General features: G+C 39.5%; 1 protein-coding gene and 1 long non-coding RNA gene across 2 annotated transcripts; both read right to left on the reverse strand.

Annotated features, from left to right (window-relative positions):
- Nucleotides 1–494: 494 nt before the first annotated feature.
- On the reverse strand, nucleotides 495–2,078 carry LOC122643873 (thioredoxin-like 1-1, chloroplastic). Its single transcript, XM_043837444.1, has 4 exons — nucleotides 1,974–2,078; nucleotides 1,348–1,524; nucleotides 1,056–1,220; nucleotides 495–782 (listed from the first exon to the last, which is right to left on the reverse strand). Exons 2-4 carry the CDS (start codon nucleotides 1,522–1,524, stop codon nucleotides 495–497), a joined length of 630 nt encoding a protein of 209 aa, XP_043693379.1. The 5' UTR covers nucleotides 1,974–2,078.
- A 17,265-nt stretch (nucleotides 2,079–19,343) lies between these two features.
- LOC122641375 lies at nucleotides 19,344–19,868 on the reverse strand. The gene is made up of 2 exons (XR_006329894.1): nucleotides 19,733–19,868; nucleotides 19,344–19,464 (listed from the first exon to the last, which is right to left on the reverse strand). It is a non-coding gene; the product is annotated as an uncharacterized LOC122641375 (long non-coding RNA).
- Nucleotides 19,869–24,593: the final 4,725 nt, after the last annotated feature.

Raw genomic sequence — 24,593 nt, forward strand, 5'->3', positions numbered from 1 at the left:
TATTTATCAAAAAAAAAAAAAATCAGTAAAAGATAACAATTAAAAGCTGTATTTTAAGTAGGGTAGTGTGGTCTCCCCATCTGGAACAAATACAGATATCTAGAGAAGCCCTTCTCAGTTTCCCCCTCCACAATGCTCTACCCTCAACATGGCCCCCAATTGCAACAACAACCAGATAGATCATGGGTTCCCCCAACCATTAAAAAAACATAAAATAAAAGGAAGCTAATAAGTAATATTATCCAATAAATACACCTGAACAGCCAGAAAAGGTAGGGTGACTGGAAATGGGTAAAAAGAAAAAGCAGCGGTTACGACTCCAGTAGGAATAATATGTACAGTGTCGGACTCCAATGTTGGGTAGACGAGGGAATGGCGGTTACTTCCTCCCCAAGTGCCAACCAAACACTGAACTGAAACACACACCTGAGTAGTTCTAAAAACTGTACAAGAGAAAGGAAGAGGTGAAGTAAATATTTGTCCAAATTAATCATCTATCTCCCGGAAGTGGCCAACAACAATTTTTCCTCAGCTTCTTGAGTGGCATTCAAGGTTGATAGGAGGGTGAACTCCATATTTGCAGGAAGAGCTGGTTCTGATGCTATTTCTTCTTCTTCTTCTAAGTCAGGCATCGGCAATGGTTTTGGTTTTGGGGTGTAGTCGAAGGACAGATCCTTGTTTGAAGCCAAAGCAACGAGCTCTCTTTCCTCCAGCCCTTTAGAAGGCCCAAGGCTGCAACGATCGGTGGTGTGTTTGGCAAGTGCATCTTTGAATTTTTTGATCTAGTAGTAGTAGAAGTACGTCACAAAAAACAGAAGTGTGTCAAAAAACAAAAAACCAGCCGAACACCATTTTCTCGTCAGAACATAGATAGATCAAAGAATTAAACTAAAATTTAGTTTCCTATCAATGAGCGCGTAAAACAAATGTACTTAAATTTGTTTTAGACAAAAGAGTTCCTGAGAAAGAGGGCCTAAATCCTGCCAATTTTGGTAACGAAATTAGATTACAAGAAAGAACGAAACATATGGGAAATACTACTACTCTGAACTCACAGTGGCATTCGTGCAACTAAAGCTGCATAGTCGGCCGTGGGCTCCCCTGTAAAACCGAAAGAAAGGTAGGACATGGACGTTCAGGCTATAACACATGGATTTATGCTCCTCATAGTTCACCTGAAGGAATTGCACATCTGGATTCATCTCGGCAAATTGACATATCTGTGAAACAGAAGACATAATTAGAGTTTAGTTTAGTTTAGTTTAGTTAGGGACTCTTCTTTCCTAATAATCTCACACTCACACAAAAAAGAAAAATTTTAAGAGATTCCAAATCCCAGGCCAGCACCTTGGGATGGAGAGCTCTACATCCCCCACAACCCGGGGAGAAAAAATCTACAATAACGAGTTTATCTCCAGCGCTTAATAAGGAATCCACAAAATCTTGTGCAGAATTGATCTCTTTCATATTGGGTTGGATCCCTTTCTTCCACCATTTCAGAGCTTTCCCAATAGAAAGGCTCATCTGCGCGCAATTCAGCCAAAATTACCAATTAGTATTATACGATATTAATTAAAGATAGACTCAGAAAAAGAACGTGGCAGAGATCGATGCGAGGAAAGAAACGGTGTTAAAAATAGATAAATGGAGACTGACTAAACTCATGTACTGGATCGTCAAATTACGATATATGAAGACCGGCAACCAAATTCAGGGGCAAAAGTTAAAAGAAAAGAAGCAAGCCCTAGAAAGAAAGAAAGAATGGATGAATGAAAGAAGAAGCCTCAGTCCTCACTTTAGATTGAAACTTCTAAAAGAGGGCAAAGAACCCGAAAACCAAAATTCCTCCAAAGAAGAAGAACCACACATTCTGAGAGCGCAGAAACAAACTAGTAAGAAAACACACAAATGGATTGAAGAAAATTACTTGAAAATTAGGATCTTGCATAAGAGATCGAAGGAGTTTAACAGACCTGCGCAGAAGAAGCTTGAAGGTTGTATCCTCTCCTCCTGGGATCCCTCCCACAAGATTGAGGGACGATCCTTCTTTGTCCATAGAAGAGGCTATCTGAAGAAGAAGTAGAAGATTGCAGGGTTGGGAAAGGTTTCTGATCAGAAGGGAAACGAAGAGCAAAGGAGCTTCTCCTGACAGAAGCTGAAACACGGAGATGGGGACATGACAGAGGAAGATGGTTCTTGGTCAGCACTTGTGCCATTGGTGGTGTCTTTGGTTTCCTTTCAGACGAAGGATGGATAAAGGAAGATAATCCAAACAAAAACCAAAATTTTCGTTTTTTTTTCTAAAATATTGGTTGCTTTCGCAGGAAGGAAGGAAGCCTTGAAGAAAAAGGAAAACGGTAGAGAGGCAATGGAGAAGAAGAAGAAGAAGAAGAGATTTGGAAATTAAAAAAGCAAGGCAGGGCAGCAACTAATAATTATTAATTATTAATTATTATTAGTAGAAAAGCAAGTGTTCAAAATCTTGGTACAAAATAAAATAAACAGTACCAGAGCATTATCTTAGGTTCAGAACCGTCATTAAGAGTTCAACCGTTGATGTGTAAAGAATCCAACGGTGCGGTAAAATTGAGCTGAAATGTTCCTTCCATTTTGGTTGGTTCAGAAAGACTTACTTCAGAGTTATACAACGAACGAACGCAGTATTTAAACCATCTTATCCGTTCGTCCGTAATAGAGGAAGAGCAGGAGAGCGGAGAAGAGCGCTCTCGCTCTCTCTCTCTCTCTCTGTTCAAGTGGATAGGGTAGGGCCCTATGAGAGCCGGGGTTTTTCCATTTCCACGAAGAACGGAAGAAGATGTGGCAATTACGAGAAGTTTCTGTGGTATAGTGCCGTTCGATGCGCCCCAACGTGGACTCTGACAGCGAGCGACACATGGTCTTATCACCTTCAGACATTAATGTGCTTTGTCTCAATTCTCAAAATTTTTTCACCGGCTGCAAAATTTCTTAGGACCATCCGCCTGAATCTCACTAAGGCCCAGAAGCTTCAGGTTTGTATGTGGCACGGGGTCATGTACGAGCCTGAGGGATTTAATCAGCTTAAAACCGGATACCCCTGCTGTCTCCGGGAAAAAAAAAAAAAAAAAGCTCTCAAAATTTTATTTTGTTTTTTTTTTGTTTAGGAGAGGGCGAAGATAAATATACGACCACCACCACCATCATCCGATTATCATCGGATTCAGACCATGCATTGCTATTTTATTTTTCTTTTTCAGGTGAGCCTAAAATAAGGGAATAAAAAATTATAGAAGAATTATTTCTGTCATAAATTTCTCAAGCGACAAAGACAATATTCGCACTCCACCTCCTAAGTCACGACAGACGTTGAAAGAGCATATCGACATAGACCTATTGATTGATTTGTCGGATACCTATCACATGGACAATATGACCACAAGATTTAGTATCCAACTAGTCTGTCCAGACTCCAGATCACATCAACCCGTTTATCTGTCACCATATTTATTAAATAGTTGGATTTTGCTTTCAAAAAATTGATATGACCATGGATAGTTTACGTACGGGTATGAACAATTTCTCATAATTCATTTATTCAATCCTGTGAAGACACATGGAAGGGCATTCCTGAAAATGCATTATGAAAACCGGAAAAAGGGAGGAAGCTATAACTAGAAGGAAAAGGAACATCGAAAAGAGGATTAGAATGAAAATGTCTCCCGCTCCTCTAAAGGATTCAGATCTGTTTTCTCTCTCCCAGTCACTCTCATACCTCCATGAATGTCTGGATCTTGTTTCTCATTATTCGACTTTGTAAATTCTAATTCTAATTGGAACGAATTAATTTGATTGAGATCTCTGGATCCTCGATCTTTGAATTGAAATGTTGTCAAAGGATTCCTGCAATTTACTTTGCACAACACTTACATTCGATTTTACTGAATCTGTGGGCCCCAATTACATATAATATGTTACATCCGCACCCCAAATATACCTAAATACTCTGGGGCAAATTAGACCTTACCAAAGGGTAATACCTTATGGCTATGATCAATATTAATGACCTTGAATCTAATGTTTTATTATAAGTGTCTCCTTGAAGTCTTGAAAATACGGGTCAAAGCCCCGCAACTTTCCTTGAAGTTTGGGCCCTAACAGCAGCACCGAAATCACGAACGGACCCACTCGAATTGAATTCGCTCGAGGATCCGCCTGTGCTCTTATCCGTCCGAGCTCGAGAACCCTAGCTCACATCCTTATGCCCCGGACACCCTAATTGGACTTTTGGACCATATGGATCCTTACCCTTACCATTAATTGGTTAAATGGACCATGGAAGTGGGCCCACAAAGCATAACTTAAAGAATTAATGAGTTTTATACCCCAATTTAAACCAAATGAGGACTTAGGGTGCAACCCAAACAGACCATAATTAACTAAATGGATCTAATGGTTATGACATGGACCAAACATGCCCTAAGACCCAAAACTAAAATCCATTTAAAGCCTAAGGGGTTAAATGTGTGCTAAGGACACCTAACCAAACATGATCTAAGGCCCTTTCCTACCCTTAAAGGACAAGAGAATCCTTTATTCCTTTATCTCTGCCCCTCCCAAGCAAATCGTGGAAGAGGAGAGACAAGAGAAGAAGGAGAAGGACGAAGGAAGAAGTAGAAGTAGGAGAGGAATGAGAGGGGAAGAGAAGAAGATGGAGGCCATGCCAAGATGGCTGGCTGCCCCACATCTCCTCCTCTTGCTGTCCGGACAAAGGGAGAAGTGGAGTTGGTTCTTCAAGGTTGGCTAGGGCTGGAATTGGAACTCCTCCCACCAAGGTAAGACCTCAAACTTGGAACTTCTCCATTTCCCTTTCCATTTTGATGAATTCCTTGAGCTTGAGCTAACCTAGGGTTCCCTTTGGGACTCAATGTGAAGATCGACCCTATTTAGGAGCTCTAATGGTGCTGACCTAGCTCTAGAAATGGTTCTTATGAGCTGTTTTGCAACTATTACTGCTAAACCCTTGGTCCTAAGCCATGAAACCCAACCCTTTGACCAAATTGAGACCAAACCCTTGTGTGATCTTGGATCCATGAGATGAACCTAGGTTCTAGTGACCCTAGGGAGGCTTAGACACCCCCTCCATGATCGTGAAGTGTTGAGGTACTCCAAGCTTCAAGCTGGAGAAGAAGCCCTTTGAAATCTCAAAAAAGATTGTTAGCGGACGCACGACCGGATCCACCAATCATGGTACCATCCGTCAGTCCACCCACTATAAACCCTGTGAATTGACCTGAATGGATGAAGGAACGGGTCCAATCTGTTGTCTCCGCCCGTTGGTCAGTTCACTCTCGGGAGTGTCTCAAGGATCGACGGGATGCAAGGGCGGACTAAGGAAACACATCCATTCGTGGATCCGCTCGCTCTCGGGTGTGTCTCAGAAATCGAACAGATGCACAACCGGATCCAAGTAAGATGTTTCGTCCGTGGGTCCGCTCTTTGTGTTTTCACTTTTGGCCTGAACGGAGTCAGGGACGGATTCACTCTGCTGCAACCGTCCGTGAGTCCGCTTGTGCTATCTTGGTTGAAACTTGATTTTAACCTTGGGGGCCTAGTATGGGACCCTTCTATACATGCTTTAATGATTGTTTTTGTATGTTTAAACTACCCAACTCAATGGATAGCTAGTGCATTGGTGAGATTTATGTCAATCACACCGGGTGACACCCATGTTCGGTGAGTGGGTTTTGGATGACTTTGTTGGGTTTGAATATATACATATTTAGCAATCTTAAGCATGATATTATATAAATATAAGTATTGTGCGTATTGCATTATTTATCTCAAATGCGAACTGTTATGAATGTGATAATTCTCACCATTGTATCGGGCTACGGTGTCGGGTGTGCCGATATCGGAACTCCAATTTATTTAATTATGAAAAACTGTTATATGCCATCCTGATCTGTATGTGTCGTGTCATGCTGGTACCCGGGTACTAGATGGAATGGGACGTTGATGCACTCGGAATACCTCTTGGGACGATTGGATTTGCATATAGTATATCTGTGGCTAAGATGTCTGTTCCCTTATCCTACGACCCTTGCCAACAGGGTTTTATGTGTTGGATAGTCTAAGCACCTGTGGTCTGTGGAGGTGGGAGAGGCCAGGACAGGGGTAGTGATGGCTATCAGGGTCTGCCACTGGGTGACCGGATGGTTTCTACCGGCGTATGCTCCCATGTGATAATTGAGGTTTCACTAGGGCGATAAGTTAAGTGGCCCTCAGTGTCTCCCAAGTTATCACAGTAGCTTACACTTGACCGATAGAATTGTGTGCTAGGTGAAAAATGAATCTAACATTAGCATGCATCATTCTGCTTGAAACTGTTTGTGTGTATAAGTGTGCATTCCCCTTTGCTCCCTCACTAGCTGGTGTAGCTAAACCCGTTGTGCAACCCCCTTTTAGTTGATAGGCAGGTAACCTCTTGACAAGCACCATTGGATGCGAATCAAGTGGAGCCAGTGGTTGTGACTTGGATGTAGATGTACACCCAAGATTGGTGCTCTAGTGGTGATTATTTATTATTTAGATTCTGTACTCATCCACAATCATGTATAAACTGTATGTTCAATTATAAGGAGAGATTGAATGGTTACATTTATTGAGATTGTACTATGTGTTATCATTAGAGAATCGATGCTCTATAATTTCACATGATTTGATTTAATTTTGCTTCCGCTAATTCTGTGATTTGAACGATTTATTCCATTTGGGTGCTTTTTTTGCTATTATCACGATTGATGACAGGATGGACTGTGGTTCAGGACACTGTATCTGTGATCCTGGTAGGTATCAGGATGATGTGTATTGTCCCAGTCACCTCCTATGTGGTACAATATCTTACATCGGGATAGGGGCGTGACATGATATGCTTTTGTTGATGAAACCCTTACCTTATAAAGAGCTATTATTCATCAAGCCCTGTGTATTGCTGCCTCCGTTTATCAAAACATCTTGTTTGGAAAGTGATAACCTTTTTTTGCTAACCAATTTTCTCAATGGAGTAGTCTTCGTTGACCCTCCTTGTCGCATCTCGATCACACATCGTATCCGATCGTTTAATTATCCTTCCAAGATGCCAATGTAGTTTCTTTATTGGCTGATGTGGTCTAATTTTCACATTACCATGGATAGTTGCAAGATGAATAGAATGTCCCTTAGGTTATTCGTTTTTAATGGTTAGAGTTATAAGTAAAAGGGAAAAAGAAAAGGGTTTTGGTCTTGATGAAAGATACATACGAATCACCATTATCATTGTTTTTCTTAAGAAAGACCTCTTTATTCACGCAATATTCTTGTTTGTCAGAGAAAGATTGACAGAGTTCGACAGTAACGTCTAGAGATGACTCTTAGACTTGAGGTAAATGATCATCATTTTTGTTTACAATGCATTTTTTTTTATCACTACCAACATTTTTTCCATCACGTACATGGAGAAAGCAATTCTGTACTAAATGCTCTCACGAGCTTTGATTGTAATCACATATTTTTTGTTATTAGGGACTTAATTTATTGATTTTGGGTAAATATTGGGGACTTTATTCACCTTCCTTTTAAATCGTCCCTCTTGTTCTCTGATTGTTTTTTAAGCTCATTTTGTAAGTCTTTCTTTTAAGTAAGTAATTAAGGTTTTGTGTTGCTACCCAAAAAAAAAAAAAAATTAAGGTTTTGTGCATATGTAAAGATGACAAAAATTTTGATTTTTTTCTAATTCAATAGTTCCCAAATCCCATGACTCTCAAAGTCGGATCTTTATCACCTCCAGTTTGCTGATCGGCCCAGTTTCTCAGTTCCTCTAACAAAGGGGGGCTGAAATGACTTCTCTACCCATGCCCAAACATCCTGCCCGGGTGAAATCCACCATCCCCTATTAGAGGAACTGGGGAACTGGACCGATCAGCAAACTGGAGGTGATAATTTTCCCTCAAAATCCCAACACACCAGCCAGCCAATAAGCGTTTATGAATATTATTTAAATAATTTTGCTTTTGGATCGGAGTTTAAACTTTAGAAGTAATTTACCCTTTACCTGCGAGAGAGTCGATGGATCATCAGCCCACACACGTGCAGGTGCACATACACTTGCGAGGTAACCACATTTTTCTTTTGTTTTCATAACCATAATTAAACATTTTTTCTCCTCATGTAAATGACAAAAATAAGACATATGCAGACAAAAGTTAGCTGGGGTTGCAGTCAAGTTCACTGCCCCAATCATAGGTGCCAAATATTAATCTTAAAGGATATTTAAAAAAAAGGGAAAAAAGTCACAGCGTGAGTGGGAAAGTAGCATAGATGCACCGTTAAAACGCGATGCTTAAATCAAAGCCATTGATTAAATTCCCTTAAATCTAAACCATTGAAAATATAACCTGCAACCGGTTCCCACCGTCTTCTTCTTCGCCTACCGACCTCACCCCATCTTTCCTGAAAAAGACCGATGAACTTCCGCCGTTGAAACCCTAGTTTTGTTCAGAAGAAGGGTGGAAGAAGCGATAAGAGGTTGGGTACTGTTTACCCTTTTTTCCTTTTTTTTTTTTTAATTTCTCTCATTTTCTTCTTCGTCTGCCTCACACGCCCAAACCCCCTGCAACGTCGCCCCTCTCCTTCTTCTCTTTTGCAAAGAACAACCCTCCAGAACCCATATATCAGAGAAAACCCAAGACAAAAACGGTACTAAGTCCATCAAATTTGTTGGGTCAATCCCAAAAAACCTTAAAAATTGTACAGGCTTGATCTGAGTTCGCCTTGAACAAAACCTTCTTGATGGAGATATCACAAATGTATTTGGGGTATACCCAGATCTTGAGTACATCGATTGGGGAATAACCAATTATTTGGTGAACTATCTTTGAATTGGAGAAAGTGTGCAAAATCTCTTACTTCGGAGTATCTTCTAATATGATAGCAGGCAATATCCCATCAAAAATTGGAAAGTCGGAGTTTCTGCAATATCTCAGCCTTTCTTCAAATCAACTAAAGATTCCATCAGAGCTCTTCAACTCAACTTCACCTCTATACAGGCTTAATTTGAGTGACAATATGCTAGCTCAAGAACCAACGATCAAACAAACAAGAATTTTGTATTTGTTGCAGAGAAAATAAAATTTTGCAGGAAGGGAAAGGGGGTGGAGTCTTCATCGACCTTAACTATATTAGGGTAAAGTCAGCGAATCCATTCTCTTGAGGAAGTCACCGGAGAAGTTCCAACTACCACATCGCACAGATAAAACAGAGAAATCCAGAAAAAGGAAATCAAATGAAGACCAGAAAATCCCCAATTATAATTTTATTTTTTTAATCTTCCTGAAATTTACATTTCCATGTTCTTCTAGTTGCTTAGAAAACCAGAACAAGGAAAGAAGTTAGAGTTACAGAGAATGAGAGAATGAAGAAAAGATAGGGTTTTAATTCTACTCATCTAAAACTCGAGATTCGAAACCCATTTCTTTACTCTGATTTTAGGGTTTCCACCTGTGCTGATTTTCTCAGAACGAAATCTAAGAGACCTTCTCTGGGTTTCTCCACTGAAGCTTTAGGTTCAATCGGAGATACCAAACCAAAACGACGACAACGACGACGACGACGACGACGACGACGACGACGACGGTGGTTTCACCCCAAATCACCTGAAGCACTCAGAAACCTGCTCTCACGGTGAGCAGGTTGTTGGTTTTTTTTATTCAACGACTATGATTAAAAGGTCAAAAAATAAACGGCTCAGATTAGACCATGGCAGTTAACATTGAGTTTAAGAAATATACCCTTAGCGCTGCGACTATGCACTCTTTATAAAATGGGTAAAAAGTCGCAGTACGTACGAGAGAATAATTTTTGCAGAGTGTTCTTCATAGATAGCCGTGGATATAACCATATATAATCTGAATCGTTGAAACACTTTTCTCATTCTAACCGAGACCCATTTTGACGGTGACAGCCCAGTTTTGACGGTGAAAACAGGTCATCTCCGTGAAACCACATCCCAACTCCGATACACATCCGGCCATCCCATCTCGATTCTTTTTTTCTTTCTTTCTTTTTGGTAAACATCCATACCGACTCATCCCTTGGGTTTCTGACGGGTTTAGGGATTTGTTGATCACAATATGCGGATTCAAATTATGAATCCTTTAATAACTTCTGTTTCTTGTCATCTTCTGAAACTTAATTCAGAAGTGGAAGTTGTTTAAGAAGATTTATAGTGGAGAATTCCATTGACCGTAGACCAAGGGAAACATAGCCTGTGACTCAAGAATAACTCTGTAGAAAGGAACATTCAGTCGATTCTAAAGTTCATTTCCAGAGTAAGGAAGATGCATGTCGGTAGAGAAGCTGAGTTCCTGGATGAAAAAGATTTATTTTCTTTAGATTCAGACCTAGAATCAATCGGTTCATGTGATGATTTTCTCACTAGAATTTTTTGCTCTATCCAGTGGATGGGTTTTTTGTTAGGGTTAGGGTTTTAAGCACAAGGTTGCTTAAAGCATTACACCCTGAGTATCTAGTTTGGAATACCTGCATCACGCCTCCAATTAGTATATATAGGAAAACTAGGGTTTAGGTCAGATGGGCTAATTACTAGATTGCCCCTCACAGCCTGGGCATTAATACAAGTAGGATTATATTAGAACATATAAAGGGATATTACATAAATACCCTTACAATCTCCTCCTATGTTCTACATATATCCATTACACATGTATAGGAACCATTGTTCAATCAGTAATTGAATCAATATAAATTGAATATCAATAATCCAATAAATCAAATAAGAAATAAGTAAACTTCAAGAAATAAAACAAAAGTTTTAGATCAAAACTAAACCCAACAATAAATCCGAAGTTCCACATGCAAGTGGCTAAACCAAAAGAAATAATCAAAAGGAAAAGTCCTTGCAATCCATGTGACTTAACTCATCAAGTAAGTCATCCTCATCGAGATCCAGATTCAACCGTTCTCCTCCATCTTCGCCATTCTCTGTAATTTGTCAAATATGAATTTCATAAGATATTATGAATTCAATCATTTGCACAATAGTATCTAGTTCAACAATAAGAACTTAGTACATCTCATATATGGCTGAAGGTAAATCAAAAAACAATAAGCATCATCATCAAGTTTCTTTACAAGAACTCGATCCTATATAGTCTCTATCATAAGGACCATACCATGTTTCCATTTGGAATACTGTATTCGTCATATCAGTCATAGATTTATGTTGTATCATCAAATTTGGAATGGTACACCATACTATGAAAGACATGTCATCAAATTTGGAATGACATAAAGACTAGCACAATATCATTGAAACATATCAGACATTTTTCATATTCCTTTGTGGAATAACAAAGTAAGGAGACTTCACATGAAAATTTGCTACACCCTCAAGTTTGGAATGGTTTCACAAACCCCCATACTTAGTAACCTAACTAAGTTATCTGAAACATGTAAACTGTCCCGAATGCTTACCAAGGCTAGATGAGATTCAGAATAATTCAAAATAATATCGGGTTAGGTTAAGACCGACTAAATGGTCTTTAACCCCATCTCCCCGTAGTTTTGAATGTTCGATCTTTGTTCAATCCCTTTGTAAGGGCATCGCCGTATTATCCTTCGATTTCACATCAATCAAAGTGATAATCCCTTGTTTCGTTCTATAATTCAAGATGGCCTGTTTCACTGATGTGTCTCCTCTTACCATTAAAGAGTGAGTTATTCACAATCGTCTTTGTTGCTTGATTATCACAGAATATAGATATAGAGTTTAACTTAAAACTCCTCAATGGAATATCCATGATCAGATCCTTTATCCACTCGCTTCATCTCCCATGAAGCTAGAGCATAAAGTTCGATTCCATAAATGACAGAGCAATACTAGTCTCTCTTTTGGATTTCCATGCTACAGCTGCTCCTCCTAGTGTAAATACATAACCACTGGTGGATCTGCTGTCTCCCAAATCTGAGCACCAAGATGCATCAGAATATCCTTCCAAAGTTGGAGGATGTCCATTATAACATAAAGCATAACCTTGAGTACCCTTAAGGTATCTCATCAGCCTCGATAGGGCATCCCAATGCTCTTTTCCAGGATTACTAGTGAAACGACTCAGCATGCCTACCGTAAAGGCTATGTCTGGCCTAGTGCAACTCATTGCATACATGAGACTACCAATCAGTTTAGAATAATCTAACTGATTCACGGTGTCACCTGTGTTAGGTTTCAACCGTTTGTTGTAGTCATAGGGTGTCTCAATCGGTTTACAATCACTGTATCTCCAACTAGAAAGTAGCTTCTCAATGTAATGAGTCTGATTAAGGGTGATCCCTTGCTCACTGAAGCTTACTCTCATTCCAAGAATGGTGTCTACCACACCAAGATCTTTCATGTTGAATTCTTTGGACAAGGTTTCTTTAATGTCACTCACTACAGAGAGATCAGAACCTAGAATCAACATGTCGTCTACATACAAGCAAATAATCGCGACCTTGTTTGACTCAGACAAAAAATAAAGGCACTTATCCGAGTTGCTGGTTTGAAAACCAAAGCTCTTTACTGTCTTGTCAAACTTCTCATGCCACAATTTAGGTGCTTGTTTAAGACCATAGAGAGATTTGTTTAATTTACAAACTCTTTTTTTTTTCCGAACCTTCCATGACATACCCTTCAGGTTGGTTCATGTAGATTTCTTCTGTTAGGTCTCCATTAAGGAAAGCCGTTTTTACATCCATTTGATGCACAACATAGTGCTCAATAGATGCTATGGCAAGAAGAATCCTTATTGTTGCCAAATGGCAGACCGGGGAGTAGATGTCAAAATAATCTATCCCTCTCACCTGTTTATAGCCCTTAGCTACTAATCGTGCTTTATACCTGGCTATAGACCCATCCGGATTAAGTTTCTTCTTTAGTACCCACTTACACCCTATTGTCTTGGCCCCTCTAGGCAGATCAACAAGGTGCCAGGTCTCATTCTGCATTAAAGAGTTCATTTCCTCATCAATGGCTTCTTTCCATAACAGGGAGTCCCTAGATCTCATCGCTTCCTTATGGGTGGATTGATCAGCCTCTAAATGGTAGGTCACAAAATCCTCGCCAAAATTCTTGGGTACTCGATCTCTAGTAGATACTCTTCTAGATTCTGATTCAAGGAGCATTGTGGGAGTAGTGTCAGAAACAATTGGTTCAGATTCCAAAGGTGATTCTGTAACCACTTCAGTCAAACCAGGCAAGGTCAGGCCTTTATCTCTAAGGAATTTATCCTCAAAGAATATAGCATCCCTAGATTCTATCACCACATTGGTTGATAGATCCAAAAACCGGTCTGCAGCACTGTCTTCTGCACAACCTAGATATACACAAGTGTTTGTTCTAGTTCCCACCTTAGGTCTCCTAGGGTCTTGTATCCTAACATAAGCTATACAGCCCCAAACCTTAAGAGTGTCATATCTACAGGGATGATTATGCCATAGTTCATAAGGTGTAGAAGTCAGTTTTGGATGTGGTAGTCTATTTAGAATGTGATTTGCAATAACACTCGCTTCTCCCCAATAGCAAGAGGGCATACCAATGTCAATAACATGGAGTTTAACATCTCTCGTTAACGTCCTGTTCTTTCTTTCAGCTATGCCATTTGATTGAGGTGAGTAAGGAGCAGTAGTTTCAAGGATTATGCCTGCAGAGGCACAAAATTCCTTGAACTCACAATTTGTATTCTCCTCCCCTATCACTTCTAAATCTTTTAATTTTCAAGTTCAACCGATTTTCTACCCTATTCTTGAAAATTTTAAATTTTTCAAAAGCTTCATCTTTAGATTTTAACAGGTATAAATGACAATATCTAGAAAAATCGTCTATAAATGTTATCAAATACTTCCGACCTCCTCTAGTTGTGTAGCTTTTAAAGTCACAAATGTCAGAATGTATAAGTTCAAGAAGTTGAGTGCTCCTAGAAACCGGTCTGAACGGTTTTCTAGTTATTTTAGTTTGAGCACACACTTCACATTTGTTAAATCTAATTGAAGTGTCTAATGGTAAATTATGAGTTTTAGCTAGTTTGAGCATTTTCCTATAGTTCACATGTCCTAACCTACAATGTAGTATTTTGGGATCAAGTAAATTATGGTTAACCTGGTTTATTGTCTCATTAGCTAAACTCAACCTGAACATACCATTCAAATTATAAGCACATCCAAAATAAAGGGAGTTAACAGACAATGTTACTCTACCACTACTAAAAGTAATAGATATGCCAGCATCAAGCAAAATTCCAATGGAAATTAAATTCTTTTCAAAACCAGGAAAGATTTTAACATTTTTCAAAGTTAATATTTTACCTGATGATAGAACCAGGTTCGCTGTCCCTTGTTGAGCCACTTCCACGACGTCTCCATTTGCAACATGTGGTCCGCTACTTGAACAACATCGGTGAGCGGGTCCTTGCTATTGCAAACATGACAAGTCGCTCCAGTCTAACCACCAATCAAGATGTCTGGCCAACCCCTTACCCTTGCCAATCATGGCAACAAAGTTAGTAGGCTCGATCTTGTCCACCAAGATGTGAACTTCCTTCGTGGTGTGTCGGTGTTCCCTTTCTTAGGACCCCTACACTCGGATGCATAGTGACCCCACTTTCCACAGCCATGCACTTGCCCCTCTTTTTAAAATTAGGCTTTTTGGCCTCCAACTGTTGGGGTTCTTTCTTAGGTGGCTTGGACGCCTAGGATATTTCTTGGGTTGCGAAACCAAATTGGCAGATGCCTGTTGTTGTTTCACCATCTCCAAGTTATTCCGACTCGTTCTCATCTTCGATTCTAATGAACCGTTTGAGATCATCCAGCCCCACTTATGTTTTCTTTCTGTGCATCTCAGTTTTAAAGGAATGCCAGGTAGAGGGTAACTTAAAGATAATTGCACCCACTAAGAATGCATCAACAACGGGGATGTTTTCTTGGTTCAATTTTGTTCTCTAGTTCTCAAAGTCTGTTACTTGTGGAAGTATCTCCTTATCTTCTTGAAACTTGAAGTCCATAAACTTGTCAACCAAGTGAGTTTTTGATAGGTCCTCCTCCTTTTTGAATTGGGCTTCTAGGTTTTCCCAAATCTCTTTTGCAGTCTCATATTTACTATAGGTCTCCACCATCTATCCGACAGCGAGTTCAATAGGTAGTCTTTGCAAAAGTCTTCATCACTTATCCATTGGGCTTCAGTTAGGTCCATACAATCAGAAAATTTATTTACTACAGTGTAGAAAATATTGAGGTACTTCAATCCAAACGAGTCCTCCTTTTCCAAGAATCGAACTCGAGCCACTAAAGCTTTCCAATTTGATCATCTCAATTGGAACAGCGTGTTTCTCCATTGTTAAGTGATTTGTTTATATGTCCAAGTAAAAATTTAAATAAAAATAAATACTTCAAGGAACAATCACACCTGATATGAAGAACCCTGGATTTAGACGACGGAGGAAAAGAAAGTGGCGGTGCAGCGGCATCGACACTTATGATGTGCACATTGGTGCTTGTTGATGCGGATCACTGACTGCTAACACTGGCTGCCAATGCGATCGTTGGTGGCTGATGATGGCTGCTGGTCACGGACAGGTAACCGAAACCAATAGAATGAAAGGAGAGTTTGAACGGATCTTTCCTCTTTTTTTTTTTCAAATCCAACAAATCAAACAGCCTTGAGAATCACCACCCAAAACAACTTTTGACTTTCTCTAATTAAATAATAACTTTGAAGAAAGATTCTGCCAAAGGTCAAATCACTTCTTCTTTTGATTTTTTTTTTATTTTATTTTTTATAATAAAATAAAGAGAAACGAATCTTGTGATAAAGCCCTTTCAATTCAAAGCAATTAATGCCTTTGAAAGCAATTAATGCGTTCACCCTTTTTATCTCTTGCTATCTAACAATGAAAGCACTGAGAAGATGCAAAAAATCGAAGCGTAATTTGAAGAGCTCTTGACAAAAGGCCTCCTGACAACTTATGCAAACGTACTTTGTGGTTTCCTTTGATCAAAACAGTAAGTAATTGGAGAGCTTTAAAGCCGATCGGATAACGCACTACCGTGAATGATAAACGCCAATAAATCCAGAACCGTGAAGTACGATCTCTCAAAACCAGATTTTTGAATTTCAAAGCCGAACGTGAATCCGAAAATCCAAAAATCCAAAGCGATCTTGATCGTAAAGAAACGAAATACTAATGCTTTAAGATTGTTAGGGTTAGGGTTTTAAGCACAAGGTTGCTTAAAGCATTACACCCTGAGTATCTAGTTTGGAATACCCAGACTGCTGCCTCCAGCTAGTATATATAGGAAAACTAGGGTTTAGGTCAGATGGACTAATTACTAGATTGCCCCTCACAGCCTGGGCATTAATACAAGTAGGATTATATTAGAACATATAAAGGAATATTACATAAATACCCTTATATTTTTATCAGTCAGAACTTTTGAGAAACCGTCTCAAACTGAAATTGTACTGGACTTCGATGAAGTTAACGTAGAAATGATTGTAGCTATCCAAAGAACCTAAGAGACCCTTTTGCAGATTTCAAAATATGGTGAGCACCAAAACCGTAGACATCAGTGACTAGTCTTTTTCGTTTATTAACCCAATTAGATTTCGGGACGAGACACAAATTTTCTAAATAGAGGAAAGGGAAACAGGAGGGAAAAAAAAAACAGGAACATTGAGGTTGATCTTTGAGGGCAATTAAGCAAACACGTCCTCAGTTCACAATTCCAGGTGAGGTGCTCAACCATGACGACCTCAATTACCCCTTGATACTAGTTAACCTCCTCAATCATTACCTCTGAACCTTCCATTTGACGGCCCTAATCCCACTTCTACCAGTGCCAACACTGGTCAGGCCAACAAGGACCGTAAAAATGTCATCCAAGCAATTTGTATTCGAACTCAGTAAACCTGATCTCGGAGAAAATGCCTTCTTCCTCTCTCGAAAATAAGCATTAACGGCTAAAAATGAACTTAGCTTTTGGTTCATCCTCTGTATTTCTTTTCTCCATCGGTCTCCTGAAGCACATTGTTGATGGAGATAATTGTCACCGTAACAGAAAGTAACCAGTAATCTAGGTTCATCATTCAGGGGTTGAGATTAATTTCACTTTAAATGTGCGGTTAGTATTAAAGAACGGAAGAATAAGTTCACAGGACGGACGTACGTTCCGCTACCACTCACCCTTAAGAAAAATCAGACATAAGGATTTTTTTTTTTTTTTGAGGGGTAAAGTTTTCATACACCGTGTATCTCTACCAAAGAATTGAAAAAGTCAAAAATCTTCACCCATTAATTAATGTCTTGAGCTCCCACCCTCCCACGTCGTGTATGAAAATTTTTCTCGAAACATATTTATGAATCAGGGGGAGTTTACCCAAAAAAAATCAAAGGGGTAGGAAAATTATTTCAAGTTGGTTCACGTACATAAAGAGGAACTGAAGTCGGCCCTCACCCAGAGATTAATTTTAATTTGTGAATAAAAAACAACACATGGCATGGCAAAAGGCAATTAATTCGATCTTTTCTACTGTTTCAATTCGTGAATGAGTAGTTCCGGCCACCGGCAGTACACCAAATCCTGATCAACGGGTGCTGATGATGATGATAATGAAGAAGGGGAATTAAGGGCTAATATGATCGATGATGATGATGATGATGATGACCAATAATATCCTCGTACAACACGTTGTAGGGACCTGTTTCTTCCAACGTCGTCGTCATCATGCTTGGAAACCAGTAGTGACCAGATCTCGGAGATGAGTTCTTTCTCGAGTGGTGGTGATGGTGGTGTTCAACTTCAACCCCGCGGTAACCTGGGAGATGCTGGCCGGAGTAGTGGTAACTGCTCTACCTTACACGTACGACTGCTTTTTCTTTAGGAGGCCATGATCAGGAGTAGATGATGTCACGTCGTCGTTGGTGGCCCCCGCGGCTAGAGCTCTTAAGATTATTGCCTAGTCGTCCTCACGATCGGGACCATGGAGGCCCGAAAAAGTAATCGGAAAGCATGGAATAGTGGTCGTTTCATTGTTAATATTATTAATGTTGCTGTCCCGATGATCACCACCCTGGTGCAACAAGCAACTCGATTTCAAAGATCCTTGAAAGGAAAAGAGAGGATTTTGATTTTGGGGAGGAAATATTTGATGATGAGGCGGGTAGTAAATATTGGAGTTTGGATTATCAGGTGTGCTCCCCTGGCCGTGTTGGTGATGATCAAAGCTCTTATTATAGCGGTCTTGCTGATAGATTAATGGTTGATGATGATGATGACGATGATGATGATCACTCACCCTTCCTCCTACTGCTCCTCCTGGACTAGTGGAGCAGTAGGAGAAATGGGTAGTTGAATATTCGGCCGATGCTCTTGTTGGTGCTGTGATGTTGTTGTTGCAATAGTAGTTCGTCAATGCGTCGTTACCGTCTTCCCCATCGTGAGGCCGGCTGCTGGTGGTGGTGGTACCGGTGCCGGTGGTATTGACATAATAAGGAAAATCCAAGAGAGGAGGCAACGACGACGGAGAATCTAGGAGGAGGAGATCATCAACAAAACTGAATGAGTTTATCCTCAGTAGGCGGTCAGCTGATGATGATGATGATGGGATTAGTGATGCGCTTCTCTTGTTGATCATGGCCCCACCATCTGTGTTATTCTTGTGAAATACCCTACACACCACCCATTCATCATCCTGCAATATAATCAATTGTACATGTCATAATACATATATGTATGTATGGATTAATGTTCCATCTATAATATAATAAGACTTATTAGAGTCGTCGTCTTCTTCTTCTTCTTCTTCTAAAAAAGTCAGAGAACTAGAAATAGAAATAGGGGGGGAAAATCAACACTATAGGAAGGGAGGGAAGGGGGAAAGGACCCATAGGGCCATAAACACGAAATCTTCATCATCATCATCCAAAAACTGAAAAAATTGAAACTTTATCGTAAAGGCAGTTGACATGAAAGAAAAACAATCAAAGAAACTAAATTAAAGAACTGTTATTGTAATTGTATGGGTGTGTACCTTATTATTGGTAGCTGCAGCAGAAGGTTTAGGAGGAGGGAGGTTGTTGTGATAGTAGGAGGGGGAAGAAGAGAATTTGGGTTGTTGGAGGAGCCTGTACTCATGCATGACCCAATTGGTCTTCTCTCCTTTGGGAGCTCTCCCTAGATAGAAGACGAGGGTCTTCTTCATCCCAACCAGCAGCTTTTGGTTGCCTGTGCTGATGATGCTGCCGCTGCCTTTATTATTATTGTTATTGTAAATATCTTTATCCTTCCCAGTGGCCTTCCAGTATCCGGCTTCTGTTGCTCTATTCGTTCTCATGCCTGTCGGGTATTTCCTATCTCTCTGGCAGAAGAAGTACCATTCCTTCTCTCCCATCTTCGACTTTGCTGCACCACAATCAAACCCCTTAGTTAATTAATGGATCGAATTGTATCGTTTCTAGCTGATATAAGTCTTAAAGTTTTGATCGAAAAAGATCGATCGGTATATATGATCGAATCCGTTAGAAAATCAATCAATCAATCAATTAAAATGAAAGAAATTAATAAAAGGAATTAATTGATCAATACATAACAATTAAAAGCTGCTAGGAGGAATCGATATGAAAATTAAAAAAGAAGAATAAAGAGTTGGGGTCGTGGTGAAGCTAATTACTTGGTAAGTCCCAAGGTTCGCACTTGTTCAAATCTACTTCGCCTATAGCTGTTGCAGTGAAGCTACTATTCATGACCCTGTGTGAAAGATAATGGTTTATGATCTCTTCATCTGTCGGATGGAATCTAAAACCAGGAGGCAAACCTCCTCCTATACGGCCGTCATCTCCTTTTGTTACCACCGAATTAGCTTCTTCTTCTTCTTCCATATCGACCTACTAATTACACCCGCCCACTACTAATTTACCTGATCAGCCCCCTTCGATCTTATTTCTTTCCCGGCCGGCTCCCCCAAAAGACTACTTCAACGTACAAAACCCAGTAATCCAAACCTAGCTCTCTACCTTTATATATAGAACCCAAATTTACAGACTTAAATAGAATAGAAACAAGGAAAGAGAGAGAATTGGATTTTCATTTGTGCTAAGAAAAGGGAGGTTTCAAGGAGCAGTTAAGGGAAGAAGTAGTTAAGCAAGGAAGAGGACTTAAATAGAATAGAAGGGGAGGATGTTATTTTTGGGTGTCTTAAGATCCGTGCGAAGCAAGGCACTTCTCAGATAAGCCTCCCAGAGTCCAAGGGGCACGGGGAAGGGGACTGGGTGTCCATTTGATTTTAAGGAACCAGAAGAATATATATATATATATATATATATATTATCGGTCACCTACAAAACAGATACGGTATGGCACGGATTGGCTGTATCAAACAAATTTTCCCCTGATTTCTTTTTAAAAAATAGTGTTTTTTTTTTTACTATTGTACCTTTTGTGTGTACTTTGTCACTAATACGGCATCGAGATCGGTGACTAGTAAAACCAATACGTATCACCTGATATGGATAATACGATACCGATACCTCAAACCATGACTCCTAGACACAGGGAGGGTGAAATGATCAGGCTGCCCCCCAATTAAAGGTAGAAATCCCGGCCATAGTTACCAAAAATGGTAATGGCAAAAAAAGGAGTCTTACAGTACGAGTTTTAAACGATAAAAAATGCAAACAGACAATCAAATAAAACAGTCAAAAAAATTAGAGAAGGGTAAAAAATGGAAAATGGATGATACGGGTTTTACATGTTTATATTTTAAAAAAGTGGAACAAAAAACGGTACTATTTTCACATGAATTGAGGAATTTTCATTTGAAATACATGCTTCTAATTTCGATGTCCATGCATTGACCTTGAGTTGAAGGTGATATCATGAGAAACGTAGCCCTTCTAATTATTTTTACGTCGGTGAAAGAATCAAGTCGATTGGAGTTCAGGAGAGAGATATGGTCAGTTAAGGTTCAACAAGTTTAAGGTCTTAAAAAACGCCAAAAAAACAGGAACGTGTTTTAAATGCGTTTAAAACGAGAATACTTGTCGTTTGTCCTCTTTCCTTTATGTTTGGGAAACATACGATAAAACGTGTTTAAAACTGTAAAAAACCAGAAACGAGTTTTAAACACGTTTTTTTTTAACAGATCTCCCAGCCCCACGATGCCAACGCATGTGCTCTCTTGGTCCCCGCTCACGAGCAGGGAGTCAGGGACCACACATCCTCCCACAGAGAATGCCGACAATATGTGTGTGATATATATATATATATATATATATATTAATTGGGAGAGGAATAGACACACCGCCTGTGTATAGTAAGTCATCGGACGGCACCAATGAGGGTGCATGAATAGGTTATCATACAAGAGGAGTAGAGGGGTCATTTGAAAGAGAGAGAGAGAGAGAGAGAGAGTGGGTGTTAGATTACAGTACACCAATTGACTTTTCTCATATAAATTTTTGACAAATAGAGTCATGATCTTCTTTTCCTTATATATATATTTTTTTGGATGATGCGGTATGAATCCTAGACTTGATGAATGACGAGGTCTTGAACTCGAAACCTCCTGCCAGCTAGGTTTGGGTGCACTAGCCTCAAGCCATATGTGCTTGAAACTGTCCTCTCCCATATATCTATTTACTGATTTGAAACCAGTTTTCTTACTCAAAAAGAAAATTTGAAAACAGTTTTATAAGAAAATGCTGCAAATTAAAAAGAAAAAGATGAAGACTTGCTATGTTGAGGACATGAAGAAAGAGAGAGGCATCATCCACCCATTATTATTTTTTTGGTTCGGGAACTGTTTACGGCTTTTCTCAATTCTGATCATACAAGGTTAACAAAAAAAAAAATTTCTGATCATACACGTGGTGGCCAGTACGAAAGCTAGTATCTAATTACATAAATAAATAATGGGAGAGGGCTCCCTCTCATGCCCCCATGTCCTAATTCGGGTGGATGGTTCCTCATTACGAATCTTACAATAGGGAGGGGTTTACGAGAGAGGGGGACCACAATATTGTGTTTTGGTATGCAGTTTAGTTTACTTCTGCACACGTACAGCGTGGAGAACATTTTCTTTAAATAATTTAACAATATTTTTGTACTAATAGAGGAAAGAGCAGAGGAGGCAGATAGTATTCCGGTCCCAAATTGATCCTTTTCTAAGTTTAAAATAAGAGGAAGAGAATGCCACCTGATGGTTTAGCGCACGCCGCCCCTGTAATATAGGGGCATCCAAAATGACCGAAGCACCCCTTGAAACCCCAAAAATGAATAGGATTGTGGCGATCATTTTATGCACCCCTTATCAGGATGTAGGGACCGCGTTCTTTCTCCCTTAAAATGAATAAATAAAATAAAAAATAAAAATTTCTACCCAAAACCAGCAAACCTCTTCCAGTTTCGATAATCATACATAAAAGAAAATGGTTTAAACATATTAAAGACCCTTAGAATATTCATCGAAGTTTCAAGAGCCTGTCAAAGCCAAACAACTCCTTCTCTCTTAAGCAATAGAGGCATTAACTTGTTAGAATCAATCCATACTTCTACTAAGTCAGAGTCCCAACTTCCTGCATACTTCTAATCCTTGCAAGAGGCGCTTTCCACCCCCCAGGCTTCAGCTTCAATTTTACCACTCTGGAAAGTGTATACTTTGAAGGAAACCCTTATCTGGTTCCAAGTCATTCAGAATGAAACCTTCCTTAATCTTTTCATTTTCAGCTTCTTCTTCTTCTACAGTTTAGTGGGAGGAGGAGCATGTGACGCTTGAAAGTCTACTGTTCAAAGAATGGAAAAGTTCCTCCTCTTTTCTGGTCGAACCTGCCTCCATCAAATTATAAGAATTTAATTACGACTTGGATGGCTTCTACTCATAGCTTGGCTTGGCTTGGCTTGGCTTCAGTGACCTTTTTTATTTTTAATTTCCGCCTAATCCCCATTTCATTGTTTTTTTAAGTTATAACTATATAAACTTTCTATAAGCGCCATGGCGATGTTTTTCAAATTGAAGGATTAATATTTTTTTTTTTTTTTTTTTTTTTTTTTTTTTTTTGTAGAAAACAAGATTATTCATTCATGTGCACCCAACGCCAAATAAAGAAAAGTATAACACATAAAACCGATAGATAACATGATAAACGCGAGGTATGGATATACGGTATCCAAAACCAAAGAGTGGAAATTGATCCGGTCTCACATGCCATTGACTGGGTCATCCAGACTAGGGGTTGGTTCACAAATACTTCCCTAGAGAACAGGCTGTAAAAATAGCTAATTTTAAACGCATGCACAAACGTGCCAATAAAGAGATCCCCATATGTGCCGTAAAGAACTAATCCACACTGCCCACACGTGCCGACATACTGCCACTACCTACTTTCGAACAGATCAATAAGGGTCTGCTAGATCGGTGGGTGGAGCTTCATCCGGCAACATGAGATGGTTGGTGAAGATTGAATGGCCGATGGGTCATTCGAGCCGATAGTAACCATGGTGCCACTAGCACCAGAGTCGGCAGTACTTGCAATAACACCAAAAAAAAAAAAAAAAAAAAGAGAAAAAGAAAGCCTTCCTTAGTTGGTAATCCCTCGGTGTTGCTCACAAATAACCCAAAAACTGAAACCAGTAGTTAGATTGCAAAAGCGGAGGTTATTTGCCGGCAATGACAAGAATCCCCAACAAACCACAAAGGTTGTTGTTTTTTAAATTAAAAGATTAATATATTTTCTTTGCACTCTTGCAATAAGAACTTCCATAGGGTAAGTTAATTTTGCCATAAGCTAGTTTAATTACCATTAAAATTTTGTAGACTTGTTGTCAATTAATATCCCAATTAAGCTGATGAGGCTCTCAAAATCTATGAGGTTAACATCTTCATCATATCCTCTTTGGATGCCCATTTGCAAGAGCTGTTTGGTTCGGCAGTTCTCTAACTTATTCAATTCCTAATGTCTATGATCCAAAAACTTATCTTTGGATTAAAGACTGGGATAGTATTTTTGCAGCAAACAAAGTACGGGCAAGGGAGGCTTTTTCGTTGGCATCTTTTATATGTTTGGGGTTATGGAAAGCGTATAATGACAAGGTGTTCAATGGGAAAACTTGGACTCCAAAGGAAGTGATACAGTATAGTCAAGCAACTTTTGATGAATTTCAGTTGGCGGTGAGGGAGGGAAGGATTGAAGGACCTACTGCCTCTTCTAATCCATCTTCACGCCAATCAAGGTGGAAAACTCCAAATGCAGGTTTTATAAAGTTGAATTACGATGCCTCTATGCAACTTGATGGCTCTATTGGGGCTATTGGTTTCATTCTTAGAGATAGTTTTGGAGCATAATTTGCGGCTGTTTCGGAAAAGATGTTTTTCACATCTGTCGTGATGGGTGAAGCTTTGGCAGTATGGGCGGGCTTACTCTATGCTCAATCTTTGGGGTTGGACCAAATTCAGGTGGAATCTGATTAGAGGTTATAGAATCTCTCAACAGGGTGAGCAGGGATTATACTCGTCTTCATATTGCTCCCTTTGTCCA

This window comes from Telopea speciosissima, chromosome 10 (assembly GCF_018873765.1).
Source record: "Telopea speciosissima isolate NSW1024214 ecotype Mountain lineage chromosome 10, Tspe_v1, whole genome shotgun sequence".
In the NCBI taxonomy this organism is placed as follows: Eukaryota; Viridiplantae; Streptophyta; class Magnoliopsida; order Proteales; family Proteaceae; genus Telopea; species Telopea speciosissima.